At 36.9% G+C, this 15,464-nt stretch overlaps 1 protein-coding gene across 5 annotated transcripts in view; it reads right to left on the bottom strand.

Moving 5' to 3' along the window:
• The window catches only part of SCLT1 (sodium channel and clathrin linker 1), a 230,455-nt gene that overhangs the window by 109,877 nt on the left and 105,114 nt on the right, over window positions 1-15,464 (bottom strand). For all 5 annotated transcript variants that reach the window (XM_006067319.4, XM_025268069.3, XM_044930432.2 and 2 more), the window contains one exon: window positions 2,486-2,576. In XM_006067319.4, the coding sequence (XP_006067381.3) occupies window positions 2,486-2,576 (91 nt within the window). The remainder of the gene's footprint in view (window positions 1-2,485; window positions 2,577-15,464) is intronic.

Raw genomic sequence — 15,464 nt, forward strand, 5'->3', positions numbered from 1 at the left:
GCACTCAATCTTTCCCAGAATCAGGGTCTTTTCCAATGAGTTGGCTCTTCGCGTCAGATAGCCAAAGTATTGGAGCTTCAGCTTCAGCATTAGTCCTTCCAATGAACATTCAGGATTAACTGGTTTCATCTCATTGCTGTCCAAGGGATTCTCAAGAGTTTTCTCCAGCACCACAGTTCAAAAGCATCAATTTTGAGCCTATCTAATAAAATCTTTATTTGGGTTGCTGTACTTGTAAAATCTAGAATTTCTATTTTTAAAATTATTTTCTAGTTCTCAATTAAAAACTCTTTATCTATTTTTCCCACTGAAATCTTATTTTACTCTAATTTAAAAATATTTTCTTTAACTATTTGAACATATTGTAACAGCTTATTTGAAGCCTTTGTTTGCTAAATCCAAAAGCCAAACCCAAACTCAGTGAAAAGTGAGAAGTTTCTATCAACTTCTTCTTCTTCCCTCTCCCCCTACCAATTATACTTTAGTATCTAGTAAGTTTTGATTGAAAACTGGATAATAAAGATAATCCATCCCAGTTTCTCTAGATTCTATTTTGTTCTTTTGAGGATTATTAACTATTGTTCAGTTTAGGCAATCACCTTACCTAGATTCACACTCTGAGGTGGTTCCCCTACAGTGCGCAGCAGCTGCCATCTGTGATTGCATTTTTTTTTTTTTTTTTTTTCCCCACTGTTGCTTTTCTAGCTGGGCTCCCTGGGAACTAGCTGTGCCTGCATAACTTGAGGATCAATCAATTTTTGAGCAGAGGGAGGGCTCATCCTCTTTGTGGATTCATTGCTCTTACAGATTCCCTGGTAATTTCCAGCTGCTCTGCTGGCTTTGGGCTCTGTCCACTGATACTTCAAATATGAGTGCTTCAGCATTCAGCTGCTCAAGCTGCACACATCTCGGGAATGAACTCAGGTATAAAACGCAGCAAACCTAAACATCTAGTTTCATATGGCTATATCTTTCAAGAGTAGATGCCTCTCTCAGGTCTCTGCCTACTTTTTCACTGGGTTTCCTGGGACCCTCTCCCAACTCCCACACGCATAACTTGACCATCAGCCACAGATTTGGTCAGCGTTTACATTAAGGATTTGAATCTCAATTGTGTGTGTGTGTGTGGTGTTCTCTTGCTGCCAGTATTTCTTCTTTACCTTCAACTACTTTTCTAGCCCTAAACTTTGATCTTGAGCACTATTATAGTGTTAGTCTCTCAGTCGTTTCCAACTCTTTGTGACCCCATGGACTGTAGCCCGCCAGGCTCCTCTGTCCATGGGATTCTCCAAGCAAGAATATTGGAGTGGGTTGCCATTTTTTCTCCACGAGCACTACTATAGGAGCCTATAAAGCTTTTGCTTGCTGAAGCCATAGCTGCAGGGATTAGGGAGAACTCTGAGGCCAGAAAGTTAAAAACTCATGATTCTTATCTCTTTTGGTGACTGCTTTTGGGAGTGCTGCAGTGTTTCAAAAAACCCAATTTTTATAACTATTATCTATGAGAAGGTTTGCATAAGCTTTTCACAAATCTACCGTTAATGGAAATCTATAACCAACTTTCACATATTAGGAAATAAGGCTTAGAGAAGTTACATAACTAATAAGCACCAGAGTTAGAGTTTTAATTATTCAGTTCAGTTGCTCAGTCGTGTCTGACTCTTTGCGACCCCATGAATCGCAGCATGCCAGGCCTCCCTGTCCATCACCAACTCCCACAGTTCACCCAGACTCACGTCCATCGAGTCAGTGATATCATCCAGCCATCTCATCCTGTGTCGTCCCCTTCTCCTCCTGCCCCCAATCCCTCCCAGCATCAGAGTCTTTTCCAATGAGTCAACTCTTCGCATGAGGTGGCCAAAGTACTGGAGTTTCAGCTTTAGCATCATTCCTTCCAAAGAAATCCCAGGGCTGATCTCCTTCAGAATGGACTGGTTGGATCTCCTTGTAGTCCAAGGGACTCTCAAGAGTCTTCTCCAACACCACAGTTCAAAAGCATCAATTCTTCAGTGCTCAGCCTTCTTCACAGTCCAACTCTCACCTGACCTCTCCATGACACCTTCTCTATTAAAATTTTCTCTCTGTAAAACTTCTCTATTACACATAAAAAGAACCAGTCTTTTATGCCAATAAATAACACAAAACGTAGTATTAAACAAAAGGTAGTATTAAATACCTCTTTTCCATCTACATCTAACCAGTTAACCCAAACTGGATCTTACATTAACATGCACTTACTTCAGCAACAATGTGTTAAGGGATGATTATGATATCATGTTTATTAACAAGGTATAGTGAATAGGAATAAAAAGTTATTTCCAGTGTTATAACAGTTTCCTAATTTCATATTCAGAGGACAATAACATGATTAATTCATTTTCCAGCAATCCTCTTTAACACATACTCCAAAACAGATCGACAATAAAATACACAGAAAACAAAGCTACAGGCATCATACCAAGTTGTCTTAGAAAAAGGAACATACCTTCTTCTGCATCTGTCCTTGAAGGTCTTCAGTCACTTTAGTTAATTCTTCCACTTTTGCTGCTGCAACTCTCAGATCTAACTTGGCTTGCCTAAAATACAAAGTAAATTAACAAATACTGTTTTCATAGATGATAAAAATTTTTTAAATTAAAAAAGAAACCTAAATTTGGTAAAATCAGTACTAACCACAATACATCTAAAAATAAATCTAAGAGATAAATATTGAAAGATTCTTTTATTACTATTAAAAGACCTCTCTATGTGGAAGGAATGAAGAAAAAATAGAGCTGAAAGGATGAGTTCAAAGTGGAAGTCATTAATACTTTAATTGGGTAAATTACGTTTTATACTCAAATAATTCAACAGATTTCATGAAGAACTTTCTTATCTCGATAAATTACAAGAATGTCAGTGCATTATGTAGATTACAGCTATGTCTATAATTTCCTGAACAAAGTTAGAGAAATATTGCTTATTGGCCTTTCTATGAAAATGAACCCAAGTTTCAACACCTTGATCATTTCTTACACACTAGAAGTATAACAACCTCTTAACATAATGGACTGAAACATGTCTCAAGATAGACAGTCTAATATTACTTTCTTTACAAAGGACAAAAAGGACAAGTTTATGAATGTTTTAGTAGAATCAAATAAGTTTTAATATCTTCTTGACTCCCCACAAAAAAAGATTTTAGAATAATACTACTAAAACAAAACAAAAAAAAGATTTTTGAATTAAACACTAAGTGGAAATATAGAACATGGGGATTATGGGGGAAAACATACATTTTTAGGAAGGAAGGTATTTTAGTGTAGAAACTACCGATATTTATTTCTTAATTATATTTTATGTATGTATTATAAATACAAAGCATACCAGTGCTATTGAACCCAAAGAAATTATTTTATGCAAAACTCACAATAAACGTTAATTCATTACTTTTTGACTTTAACAATATCTATAACTACATAATTAATTAGCATAAAACAACAGGAAATAAAAATCTAATAATACCTAAAATGTTTCAGGTAGTTATTGGGTTCCAGGATCTGCCTTAAATGTTCTGTGGATATGATCTCACTTAACAGTAACTGTGAAAAAGTCCTATTTTTATATCAAACTGAAGTCAAGCCAGTATGCTGACAGGTTTGCCAACCTGCCTATGGATTCAAAAATAAGTAATGAAATAGGTATTTAAAGAGTCCTCTAAGATATTTGTTGTTGTTATTCAGTTGCTAAGTTGAGTCCAACTCTTTGCAACCCCATGGACTGCAGCATGCCAGGCTTCCTTGTCCATTACTATCTCTCAGAGTTTGCTCAAACTCACGTCCATTGAGTCAGTAATGCTGTCCGAGCATCTCATTCTCTGTCATCCCCTTCTGCTGCTCCCAATTTTTTCCAGCATTAAGGTCTTTTCCAGTGAGTCAGCTCTGTGATATACTGTTACCGAAAAATGGTACCAATAATGTTTCATAAGATTAAGCACTTACGAATAAGCTTTGTTTTAAATGAACCCAGTTTATAAAAATCTGACTTTATTAGCCATAAAATAAATTTTTTCTACTCAAACTGATTCACCAAATGACAGAACAAAAACAACTTCAAGACCACCTTACGCTAATGCACGTAAAACGTAAACTAAGAGACAATGTCAGGAGAGCATCTACTATATGAATCAGTCAACAAATCTACCAGTTATAAAATTCTATATATTTTAAAAGGAAAACTTCAGGAGTAAGATTTTATGTAGTAATAATAAAATTGAGTAACCTCTGAACAAACATAGCACCCACTCTGATTTGGTTGGCTTTCTTGCCCTCAGAAGAGGGATAATAATGCTTATTCTACCTGTGCCATGAGATTGGTGAACAGGTCAAAATAGGTAATGTACATTAAAGTGCCCTGTAAAGAATAAACAAATAGAAGGTCAGAGCATGATTAAAGAAAAAAAAAATGTGTTAGAGATACAGTGGGAATGAGGTGCAATATGGAGAACCTGCGAGTCAGGAACCCAATTCTGTGAGCAATCCGTGTTGTAGCTTACTTCAGTTCACTTGACCACAAGAGTTTCTCAGCAGTCTCATGTCCCACAACAGCGAGGTGGATTAGATCATTTTCCAAAACCAAGACTCTGTACTGGATGGTTTCCTGATTTCTAAACAGCCTACTGATTCTACTTCTAAATGGTATCTCAGCTGTGTATTCCATTTCTACTTCCATGGCCCAATCACTGGCCTCATCATTATTTCTCAGGACTATCCCTATAGATTACAAACTGATCTCCTGACTTCTGGTCTCCTCTTCAATGCATCCTACCTGCCCCACACCCCCCCAAAAAAGTTATCTGATGATAAAAATTCTTGTATAATAATGATTTCTGGATTTCTCACTTCTTTGGGCATATAATCAATACTCCTCAGCATGGCTTATAAAGTTAGTCACCATCTGGCCTCAAAGAGTCTCATCTCTTGCTAGTTCCCCTCATGTGATTTATGTTCCTGGTATAACAGACTACTAACTCCATGTTTCTTTAACACAGCCTTGTGTATTTTTCCACATTTGACTTGAGTAGACTTCTTTTGCTTTTACTGATAAATTCCTTAACAACCTTCAAGACTTAGCTCAAAAGTCTCCTCATTTCAAGTCTTCTCTAACTTCTAGGCAAAAGTCTCTAGAATGTCGGCTCTCATAATTCATAATACTTTACACACTGTTAACAGATACTCCTCTCATGGAACTGTGAGTTTATGGGAAAAAATATGGAATGTAAGATCATTAGAGGCAAGGGTCATATTTTATTAGTTTTCAAATCCTCATGGATAGCACACTGCCTGGCATGTGGCAGACAAGCAAAAATCAAAGAGGGCACAAAAGGAAAGGAGACAGAGGGTCACAGGTACCAGTCTGTCTCGATATTTTACTCAAATCTTGAAGGTCCAATTTTTTATTCATGAGTGGAAATCCTAAAAGAATAATTTTGTGAACAATTCTTCAAAATGTATCTTATTTGAAACAGAGCCTTTCATTTGAAACAGAATCTCCTAAGTTATATTCCCTAAAACATACAAACAGCTGTTATGCTTTTGGAGGAAAATATACAGTAAGTTATATATACTTATTTAGTCCTACACTGTTCTACAAGACAGAAAAGAAATAGATAGCTCTTTATATCTACTTCTGACATGAAATACTGAAAAATATTCTAGAACGAAAGTCATAAGATCTATCCTTTACACTTGGCTCTATCAGCACAGGCGACTGTGAGAACTGAGCCAGTGACTTCTCTAAAGTTCAAAACTGAGGCCGTAAAATAAAGATAAAAACAATTTTCCTGTATAACTCACAGAAATATCATAAAGTTCAAATAAGGCAATGCCTATGAAATTACTTTATAAACTTTACTGTCAGTACAGTGCAGTCGCTTAGTCATGCCCGACTCTTTGTGACCCCATGGACTGCAGCATGCCAGGCTTCCCTGTCCATCACCAACTCCCAGAGCTTGCTCAAATTCATATTCATTGAGTCCGTGATACCATCCAACCATCTCATCCTCTGTCATCCCCTTCTCCTCCTGCTTTCAATCTTTCCCAGCATCAGGGTCTTTTCCAATGAGTCAGTTCTTTGCATCCAGTGGCCAAAGTACTGGAGTTTTGGCAGTTTATACAAATGTAAGCTATCATCATAATCTTGCCTCTTTTTAGATTTTGAGTTGTCAGGAATGGTGTGGTATTGCATTAATTTATAGCTGGTTTGCAAAAGCTTGAGGGATACCTGAATGTCTGGCTTTGTCTCTGGGCCAAAAAGTGAAAAGTGGGATTTATGGTGTGCTGCTTAAAGTCTGAATCTCCTCTGGTAACCCTCAAACACGATCTGTTCACTGATGGTTTTCACCTGGTATAACTGGTTAGGCAGCTGGAATGGACTATGTGATCGGAGGGGCAGAGAAAAAAAAAAAAAAACAAACCCAAAACTTCTCTGAGTTTTCCTGAAGCCAAGATTCACTGTATACATCTTGGTGGGTCAATCTGGAGACAAAGCATACCTTTGTGTGCATAAAGACCATAGAGCATTTGGGCCTGGATGTCACTTGGGCCTCCTAAGCTCCCCCTGTGCTCTTTTACTTATTATTGCACAATATCCTTAGCCTTTAAATAGAAGCTTATGTGCCTATGGTCTGTGGAGTCTTATGAGTCACTTCAAATATTCAAACTTGTGAAATCTTTAAAGTTTCAACAAAAATAATCCTAATTTTATTTTATGAAGGAGCTTTAATAACTAGTTATACTATTTTACATTTAAATGTTTTAGATACATAAAGAAAAGTGAAAGTGCTAGTTATTCAGTCGTGTCTGACTCGTTGTGACCCCATGGACTGTAGCCTGCCAGGCTCCTCTGTCCATGGAATTCTCCAGGCAAGAATACTGGAGTGGGTAGCGATCCCATTCTCCAGGGAATCTTCCCTACCCTGGAATCAAACTCAGGTCTCCTGCACTGCAGGCAGATTCTTTACTGTTTGAGCCACAAGGGAAGCTTGTACATCCTTTTATAAAGGTCAAAACAAGTTTTCATTAAAAAAAAAAAAAAAAAAACTGATAAATAAATAAGAATAGTTACATTTTATTTTTGCTAAAAGGAATATTTTTAAAAGCACATTACTTTTAGGTATGCTTCTTTGTCAAGCAATTTAAAATTTCTGAGATTTTTCTTTAATAGGATTTTCATCACTCATTGAAGAAGTCTGATCTTTAAAAAGCAAAGCTTTGCTCTGTTAAGCAAACTATAACCAAATATAAAACATATGATATACTTCAATGTAGTTTATATAAGTATACACTTAAATTATAGCATTAACTTGGACAGAAATTAAATGTTTTAATTATAAATATCTTTAAGATTTGAATCCATTTTAAGAAGAGTTTTTATCTTTTTCAGGCTCATGTCAAGAAAATCCTAGAAATGTGTACAGTATTTGTTTCACACAATGAAAAGTGATAACATTCTGAGGAAAAAAAAAAAGAAAAAATGCATTACTTTAGCAAGTTCATCTGCAATTATCTGTAAGATAAAGCCAATCACTTATGCTTAAAAATTAGAAAATCCCAATTTTAGACAAAGTTCTGAATTTCTAAGATCACTTCTGATTTTAGAAAACTGACTACAAGTAGCAAAACTGGAAAAAGTTTAACTTTTCTCTCCTTTTAATTTTTAGTAGCAGTCTAATGATTAAAAGTTTTCAAAGGACAGAAGACTACAAAAGCAACAGATATTAATAATCTGTGTACTGAGTTATCAAAACCTTAAAACAGAGGCTACTCAGTCTTGAAAACAGATCATTTGTACATAATTTTTTACATAATTCAAAATTATATATAATTCAAAGTAGTTCAAAATCCCAATTTCTATGTTGAAATATAATTTTCCATCAAACCAGTGAGACACAACTGAGTGACTAACACTTTTACTTTTCAGTAGTAGTTCTCTATACTTTCTTTGTACGAAAGCAAGCATTCTGTAACTACATTATATACAGCCTCTGAGTCTTATTCATTCAGAATGTCAGAGCAGTACCTGCTCATCTCTGTTTTTCAGAATCTCTACAGATAATTCTGATACACAGCTATGGCCTTAGATTTTACTGAATAACTGCACAATCAGTATGTTTACCATTACAAAGAAACTGTAAACAATTACTTCAAATACAGTTTTAGAGTTATATGACTTTGGGTACCACTGAAAGTGTATAACGTATTAATTCACTTTATATTATTAACCAGGCTTATGCAATGGGCACACTCAAAAAAATGTTTACCAAGTACCTGTGACATATAGAACACAGAAGATGTTCTTTAAGGTAAAACAAAACACACAAAGATAGGTTAGATACAGTAATCTTTAGGAGGGCCACAAAGCACACTTTAAGCATCACAGAAGACTGAAGTATTATGATTCAGAGTAGGTAGTACCTTTGTATTTAGCTTCAGTTCAGTTCAGTTGCTCAGTCGTGTCCGACTCTTGGCGACCCCATGAATCACAGCAGGCCAGGACTCCCTGTCCATCAGGAACTCCCAGAGTTCACCCAGACTCACGTCCATTGAGTCAGTGATGCCATCCAGCCATCTCATCCTCTGTCGTCCCCTTCTCCTCCTGCCCCCAATCCCTCCCAGCATCAAAGTCTTTAACAGTGAGTCAACTCTTCACATGAGGTGGCCAAAGTACTGGAGTTTCAGCTCTAGCATCATTCCTTCCAAAGAAATCCCAGGGCTGATCTTCTTCAGAATGGACTGGTGGATCTCCTTGTAGTCCAAGGGACTCTCAAGAGTCTTCTCCAACACCACATTTCAAAAGCATCGATTCTTCGGTGCTCAGCCTTCTTCACAGTCCAACTCTCACATCCATACATGATCACAGGAAAAACCATAGCCTTGACTAGATGAACCTTTGTTGGCAAAGTAATGTCTCTGCTTTTGAATATGCTATCTAGGTTGGTCATAACTTTCCTTCCAAGGAGTAAGCATCTTTTAATTTCATGGCTGCACTCACCATCTGCAGTGATTTGGAGCCCCCAAAAATAAAGTCTGACACTGTTTCTACTGTTTCCCCATCTATTTCCCATGAAGTGATGGGACCAGATGCCATGATCTTAGTTTTCTAAATGTTGACCTTTAAGCCAACTTTTTCACTCTCCACTTTCACTTTCATTAAGAGGCTTTTGAGTTCCTCTTCACTTTCTGCCATAAGGGTGGTGTCATCTGCACATCTGAGGTTATTGATATTTCTCCCGGCAATCTTGATTCCAGCTTGTGCTTCTTCCAGCCCAGCATTTCTCGTGAGGTACTCTGCACAGAAGTTAAATAACCAGGGTGACAATATACAGCCTTGACGTACTCCTTTTCCTATTTGGAACCAGTCTGTTGTTCCATGTCCAGTTCTAACTGTTGCTTCCTGACCTGCATACACATTTCGCAAGAGGCAGGTCAGGTGGTCTGGTATTCCCATCTCTTTCAAGAATTTTCCACAGTTTATTGTGATCCACACAGTCAAAGGCTTTGGCATAGTCAATAAAGCAGCAATAGATGTTTTTCTGGAACTCTCTTGCTTTTTCCATGTGGGAGGTATTGAAAGTAAGAATTGGCAGAGGCCGAACAGTAAATCTCACAAGCAGAGATCTCACAAGAGTAAATTTACTCACAAGAGTGAATCTAAAAAGAGCTTCAGGAAGGAACAAATAAGTTCAAGCATAAAGGTGGGCAGGTGTAGGGCTTATTTAGGGAAGAAGGGAAGGAAGACTGAAAAAGGCAATGGGGGCTACAACGTAAATGACCTTAATTGACAAGTTAGGCAATCTGTATTAATTTAAGGGCAATGGAGAGCTACTTAAATATGAGATCAGAGCTACACTTTAGGAATTTGAATAAAAGGCAGGGAATGTCTACATGAGTGATGGTAACGGTAAGTAAGCAGTTCCACTGGGAGAGATGGCATAGATCTTACAGAGACAGAATTTAAGGGATTCTATCCATTCACTCTTTGAACAAATATTTATTGAATGTTTATAATATGCTTTGCACTATGAATATAATCTGGACATGTTGAGTTTCACATGTTTGTGGCTCATTCAGGTTTTGTTTATTTTTAGCCATTTCAGGATTCCTATGCTTATTTTTATTGAGCATCAACCCAAACTACTCCCTGATAGCTCAGTTGGTAAAGAATCCACCTGCAATGCAGGAGACCCTAGTTCGATTCCTGGGTCAGGAAGATTCTCTGGCGAAGGGATAGGTTACCTACTCCAGTGTTCTTGGGCTTCCCTTGTGCCTCAGCTGGTAAAGAATCCACCTACAATGCGGGAGACCTGGGTTCGATCCCTGGGCTGGGAAGATACCCTGGAGAAGGGAAAGGCTACCCACTCCAGTATTCTGGCCTAGAGAATCACTGTATAGTCCATGAGTCACAAAGAGTCAGACATGACTGAACGACTTTCATTTTCACCGGAACTACACTAAGCACTGTTGTCAGCACTGCTGATGCAGTGGCAAAAAGGGAGAAAAAGCCTCTGACCTCACAAAGTTTATATTGCTTTAGGGGGAGACAGACAATAAATATGTAAACAAATAAATGAGATAATTTCAGAATGTGATAATGCAATGAAGCAAATGATATATAACAATGGGAGAAAGACTTGGATCATCAGTGACAACCTGTCTATAAAGAAGGAATATTTGAGCTAAGCAAGACAATGGGGCTGATTTAAGAAAATCTAAGGTGAAAGTTAGAGAAGGAAATGGCAACCCACTCCAGGATTCTTGCCTGGAAAATCCTACGGCCAGAGGAGCCTAGTGGGTTACAGTCCACGGGGTTGCAAGGAATCAGACATGACGGAGCACACATGCACGCACACAAGGCGAAGAAATTACAGGCAGCGAGAATTAATAATAAATGCAAAGCGTATGAGAAAGGTACTTAATAAAGAACAATTAGCTGGGATGTATCATAGAAAAGTGTAAGATGAAGATAGAGAGGAAGGCAGAGACATCAGATAATATAAGTGCCTCTGGGCAAGGAAAGAATTCTGGAATTTGTTCCAACTGCAATGAAATCCACTGAGTGTTATATGCAAGTGAGTGATGTGATTTGCTTTATGCTCTGAGATTTTTTGGGCTGGTGTGTGGAGAATAAATAACAGTGGGGTAAGAGAGAAAGCAGGGAAAACAGAGAGGAGGCAAAGACAAGAGAGAGAGTGATGGCTTGGGGTAGCAATGACAGTGGTGATGACTGGACTTATGATCACCTGGATCAGGGCAAACATGACTTGGATATGAGGGTAAAGCAAAAGAGCAGAACCAAGCGAGATTCACTGGTCTGAAGATAGTACCAGTTACTAAGATGGGGAAGACTGCCCTCCTCACATCAATCACAGCAGTTCTACGTTTATCAATATATTAGGGTTTTGTGTTCAAGATTTTTAACTAAGAATAGTTTAAAAATCACTGCCCTAGTATTAAGTATAGAGCTCAACAAAGTGATCAAGACCAGAGTATACATGTGGGAAACACTGTCATTGAGATGGAAGTTTAAGTTGGGTAGGGTAAAGGTGATCATCCAAGGAGGGGGTGGGGCAGGGAAACTATGTAACATGGCCAGAAATTTACGAAATTTCTACTTTTAGCAGGTAGGATGGAAATGGGAAAAGCAAAAAAAAAAAAAAAAGGAAACAGTGACAAAAGTCACAGAAGAAATCAGGACACAAACAAAAAAGACCTAGTAGAAAAATTTTCAAGGACACAAAAATCATCAGTTGAAAAGAATCAAAAACCAAGGAGAAAGAATTAAGGCAAAAAAGATACCAGTCAACTTGAGGAGGAGAATAGAGATAGGGGACCAAATCCAAATTGAAAGAAATTCTAAGGAACAACTACAGCAAATAAAGGTTTTTCCTCCAAGCAATTTCAAAGAATGGGAAGCAGAAAATACAGTTATCTGAGGAATCATCAGGGGAGGTATGTATACACACCTGAGGTCTTAGAAGAAACGATAAGAGACTACGATTTGTAAAAAGAGTGAATATAACTGATGGAACAACATACAAGAAGAAACAAGTTTAGGGTTGTACAGCTGGCAAGACATGGGGATATAAAAATAGAAAGGAGGGGAAAAGAAAGGAACACTTTATCTAGTTCCTAGAAATTAACAGCAACAACAACAAAGGTAAGGCTGATTTCCAGAGCAATGAAGAGAAGTTTTTTCTATTGCAGAGATTAAGAAATTAGAAGACTGGAATTGACATGTACACAGTATTATATATAAAATAAATAATAAAAACCTAGTGTATAGCACAGGGAACTCTACTCAGTACTCTAATATGGGAAAAGAACCTTTAAAAAAGAGAGGATATATGTACATGTATAACTGAAGTCACTTGGCTCTATACCTGAAACTAACACAACATTGCAAATCAACTGTACTTCAATAGACATTAAAAAAAAAACAAAAAACTAAAGTTCATTCAGTTAAGCAACGTGGCCAAATCAAGAGGAAATTTAAAATAAGAATACTAATCTAAAGCTGTCTGACTTCAAAGTCTATGCTCTTTATACTTCACATCACACAGAAGTGTACTTCTGGGTCAGGTATACAAATGTGGAGTGTCTGCAAAATAAAATTATCAATAAAAAATACATTTTGAAATAAACTAGTAATCACCTATTGTAAGAGGCAAAAGTTCCAAACACGAAGTTACGAATTTCTTTCTGCTGTTGACTAGTATGTTCTTGAAGTAAAGTCTCATATTCTTCTTTATGCCCGAAAGTTTAAATGACAAAGATACAAACATTTTTGAATAAGGGGTAACCCCATAAATAACATTAAAGCAAAACAGGGTGAAGAGATAGGAAACTGATAGCAAAACCCTATTTCTTAAGTTTTCTACTCTCAGAAAAACTAGCTGCCAACACATAAGAAACTGCCTGGCAATTCTTATGACTAAGCACATCTGCTCAGGGCCATTTCTCACATAGGATAGTTTCCAAGAGTCACTATGAATCAAAACTAGTGATCGATGAATTCCAGATTCCCATAGCATCTTTATAATAAAAGACACATTATTATTCAAATTGGGACATAAGACATCTGAGAAAAATCTGTTATCTCAGCTAAAATAAAACTATTACTTGGCAGAGGTATACATATACGCAGTCCCCCCTTATCTGCAGGAGATATGTCCCAAGACTCCCAGTGGATGCCTAAAACCGTGGATCCTACTGAAACCGACGTATACCATGTTTTTCTCTATACAACCATAAATCAAAGCTTAAATTGGGCACAATGAGAAATTAATGGCAAAAATTAATAAAAACAATTTTAACAATAATAGAAGTTTTGTGAATGTGGTCTTTCTCTTATTGTTCAAATTTAATTTCTTTTTCATCTTAACTAAACACTTATCACAAATCGTGGCTGTAACTTTTGCAGTTTGGTGCAACAGCAAAATCAGCATGAATTTCTGTTTCCTTCTTCACAATTTCAGGCAGATTTGTTTTTACCATTGGTCTTAGCAACCTCAGGAGAAGCTTTTTTTCTTTATTAAACAGAGAATTTTCCCCATTTCATTAAAGGAAGCACTTTAAGGCTTCTCTGGCATATCTGAATTGCCGACATCACTATTCTTGTGCTTTGGGGCATTATTAAGTTAAATAACAGTTATTTAAACACAGGCACTGCAGTAATCCACTAAGTGACAGGATACGGCAGGATACAGTGGGCAAAATTATGATCCACAACTGGGCATCACAAAACACGACGGCACGAGATGTCTTTCTACAGGACTACTAAGCGGACACATGTTACTGCATGGCTGAGGAATATAAATGTCGTTTTCTAAATAATGACAGTCTAAGAAAACAGTTGTGCCCCCAAAGATTGGTGGCAAAATACACAAATAGAAAATCCACATAAATGAGTTTAGCTTTGCCCCTCTGGTGAAATGCAATTTAATGAATTAACTGACTTAACGACTCAAAAAGTTGATTTTTTTTTTTTTTTTCCTTTTGAGCATCTTGCCAGATGTCTAGCACTGTCTTAGATGATGGTAAGGTAAAAAGGGCTACACAAAGATCCATACTTTTAAGGAGCTTAAAAACTAGCAAAGCGATTAACATGTAAAGAATTAAGTACATTAAAGTGTCAAATATACTGTGACAGATAAATGTGCAGCTTATGGCTGAGGCACACAGGAAGGCACATTTGGTTGTACCTGGGGAGGAAGAAACCATAAGATGCAGAAAGTGATTTCTAGAAGATATGACACTTCTGAACCTTGAAAGCTGAGAAGACATTTATCAGGAAAAGGCATTTTAGGCACCCTGAACAATTTGAGCACAGGGAGGGATTTATGAAATAGCACAGCCTGTTTGGGTAACTGGGAATAGTTCAGGAAACTGAGATGAAGAGAGACAAGGTATAGAGTTAAGTAGCCAGGGGTCAGGTCACAGAAGACTTCATGTCATGTTAAATAATTTCGATTATATCCCATAGGCATTTTGAAGTCACTGAAGGAGACTGACATGATCAGATTTTATTTCTGAAAGATCATTTTGATGACAGTATGAAAAAGGAAGATGGAGAAGAGGTAAGCCAATCTGGAGGTTACTGCAGAAGCTCAGATGAGATGATGGACTGAGCAAAGGCAATAACAACGTAATGATGCAGAAGTGAAGGATCTGAGAGACACTTAGAAGGTACAGTTGGGACAGAAAAGATTTTAGGATGCCTCCTAATTTTGTGAAGCAGAAACTGAACGGTGCCATTTATAAATACAAAGAGAAGATTCAAGAGATATTAATAACATGCTAAGTTTATTACCTCTGACTTATCTTGGTAGAGATAACCAGGAGACGTTTGAGCTACAAAAATTTAATAAACTCTTATCTTTAGAGATTATGGAAGCCACAAAAGTGTATATAAGATGAAATAGGTCAAATTTCAACAATTTAGAGGCTTTCACATCATACATAAACTTAATAAACACTGTTTCTACATTGAGAGCACATATGTAGTATGTAAGTCCTCAATAAATAAAAATAGACTGCTAAGTTACAAATTCTTTATATGAAAACAGTTATCTATGCCTGCTAATGAGATCATTCCTTAATGGCTAAAGTTTTTTTTTAAATAAATACTCTGATAATGCCTCTCTAATGAAAAGATACTATGAACCCTTACACAAATGCTTTTGAGTCAATTTTTACACTACATACTTTTACAAAGATAATACTGTTGTTCCCAAAAGACACACAAATGAAGTCCTTTCCTTCAAAGACTTCACAAGGAAGATATAAAATCTGAGCACACATGGCCTGAAAAGTAAGTATTTTCATGACTCAGCTGGATATACATTATAAACAAATATATATGACAAAAAAATCACCTATAGAAAAAAACAGCATAAAATCTCAGTTAAAAGGAATAAATGCTCAGTA

Source organism: Bubalus bubalis, chromosome 17, assembly GCF_019923935.1.
Source record: "Bubalus bubalis isolate 160015118507 breed Murrah chromosome 17, NDDB_SH_1, whole genome shotgun sequence".
In the NCBI taxonomy this organism is placed as follows: Eukaryota; Metazoa; Chordata; class Mammalia; order Artiodactyla; family Bovidae; genus Bubalus; species Bubalus bubalis.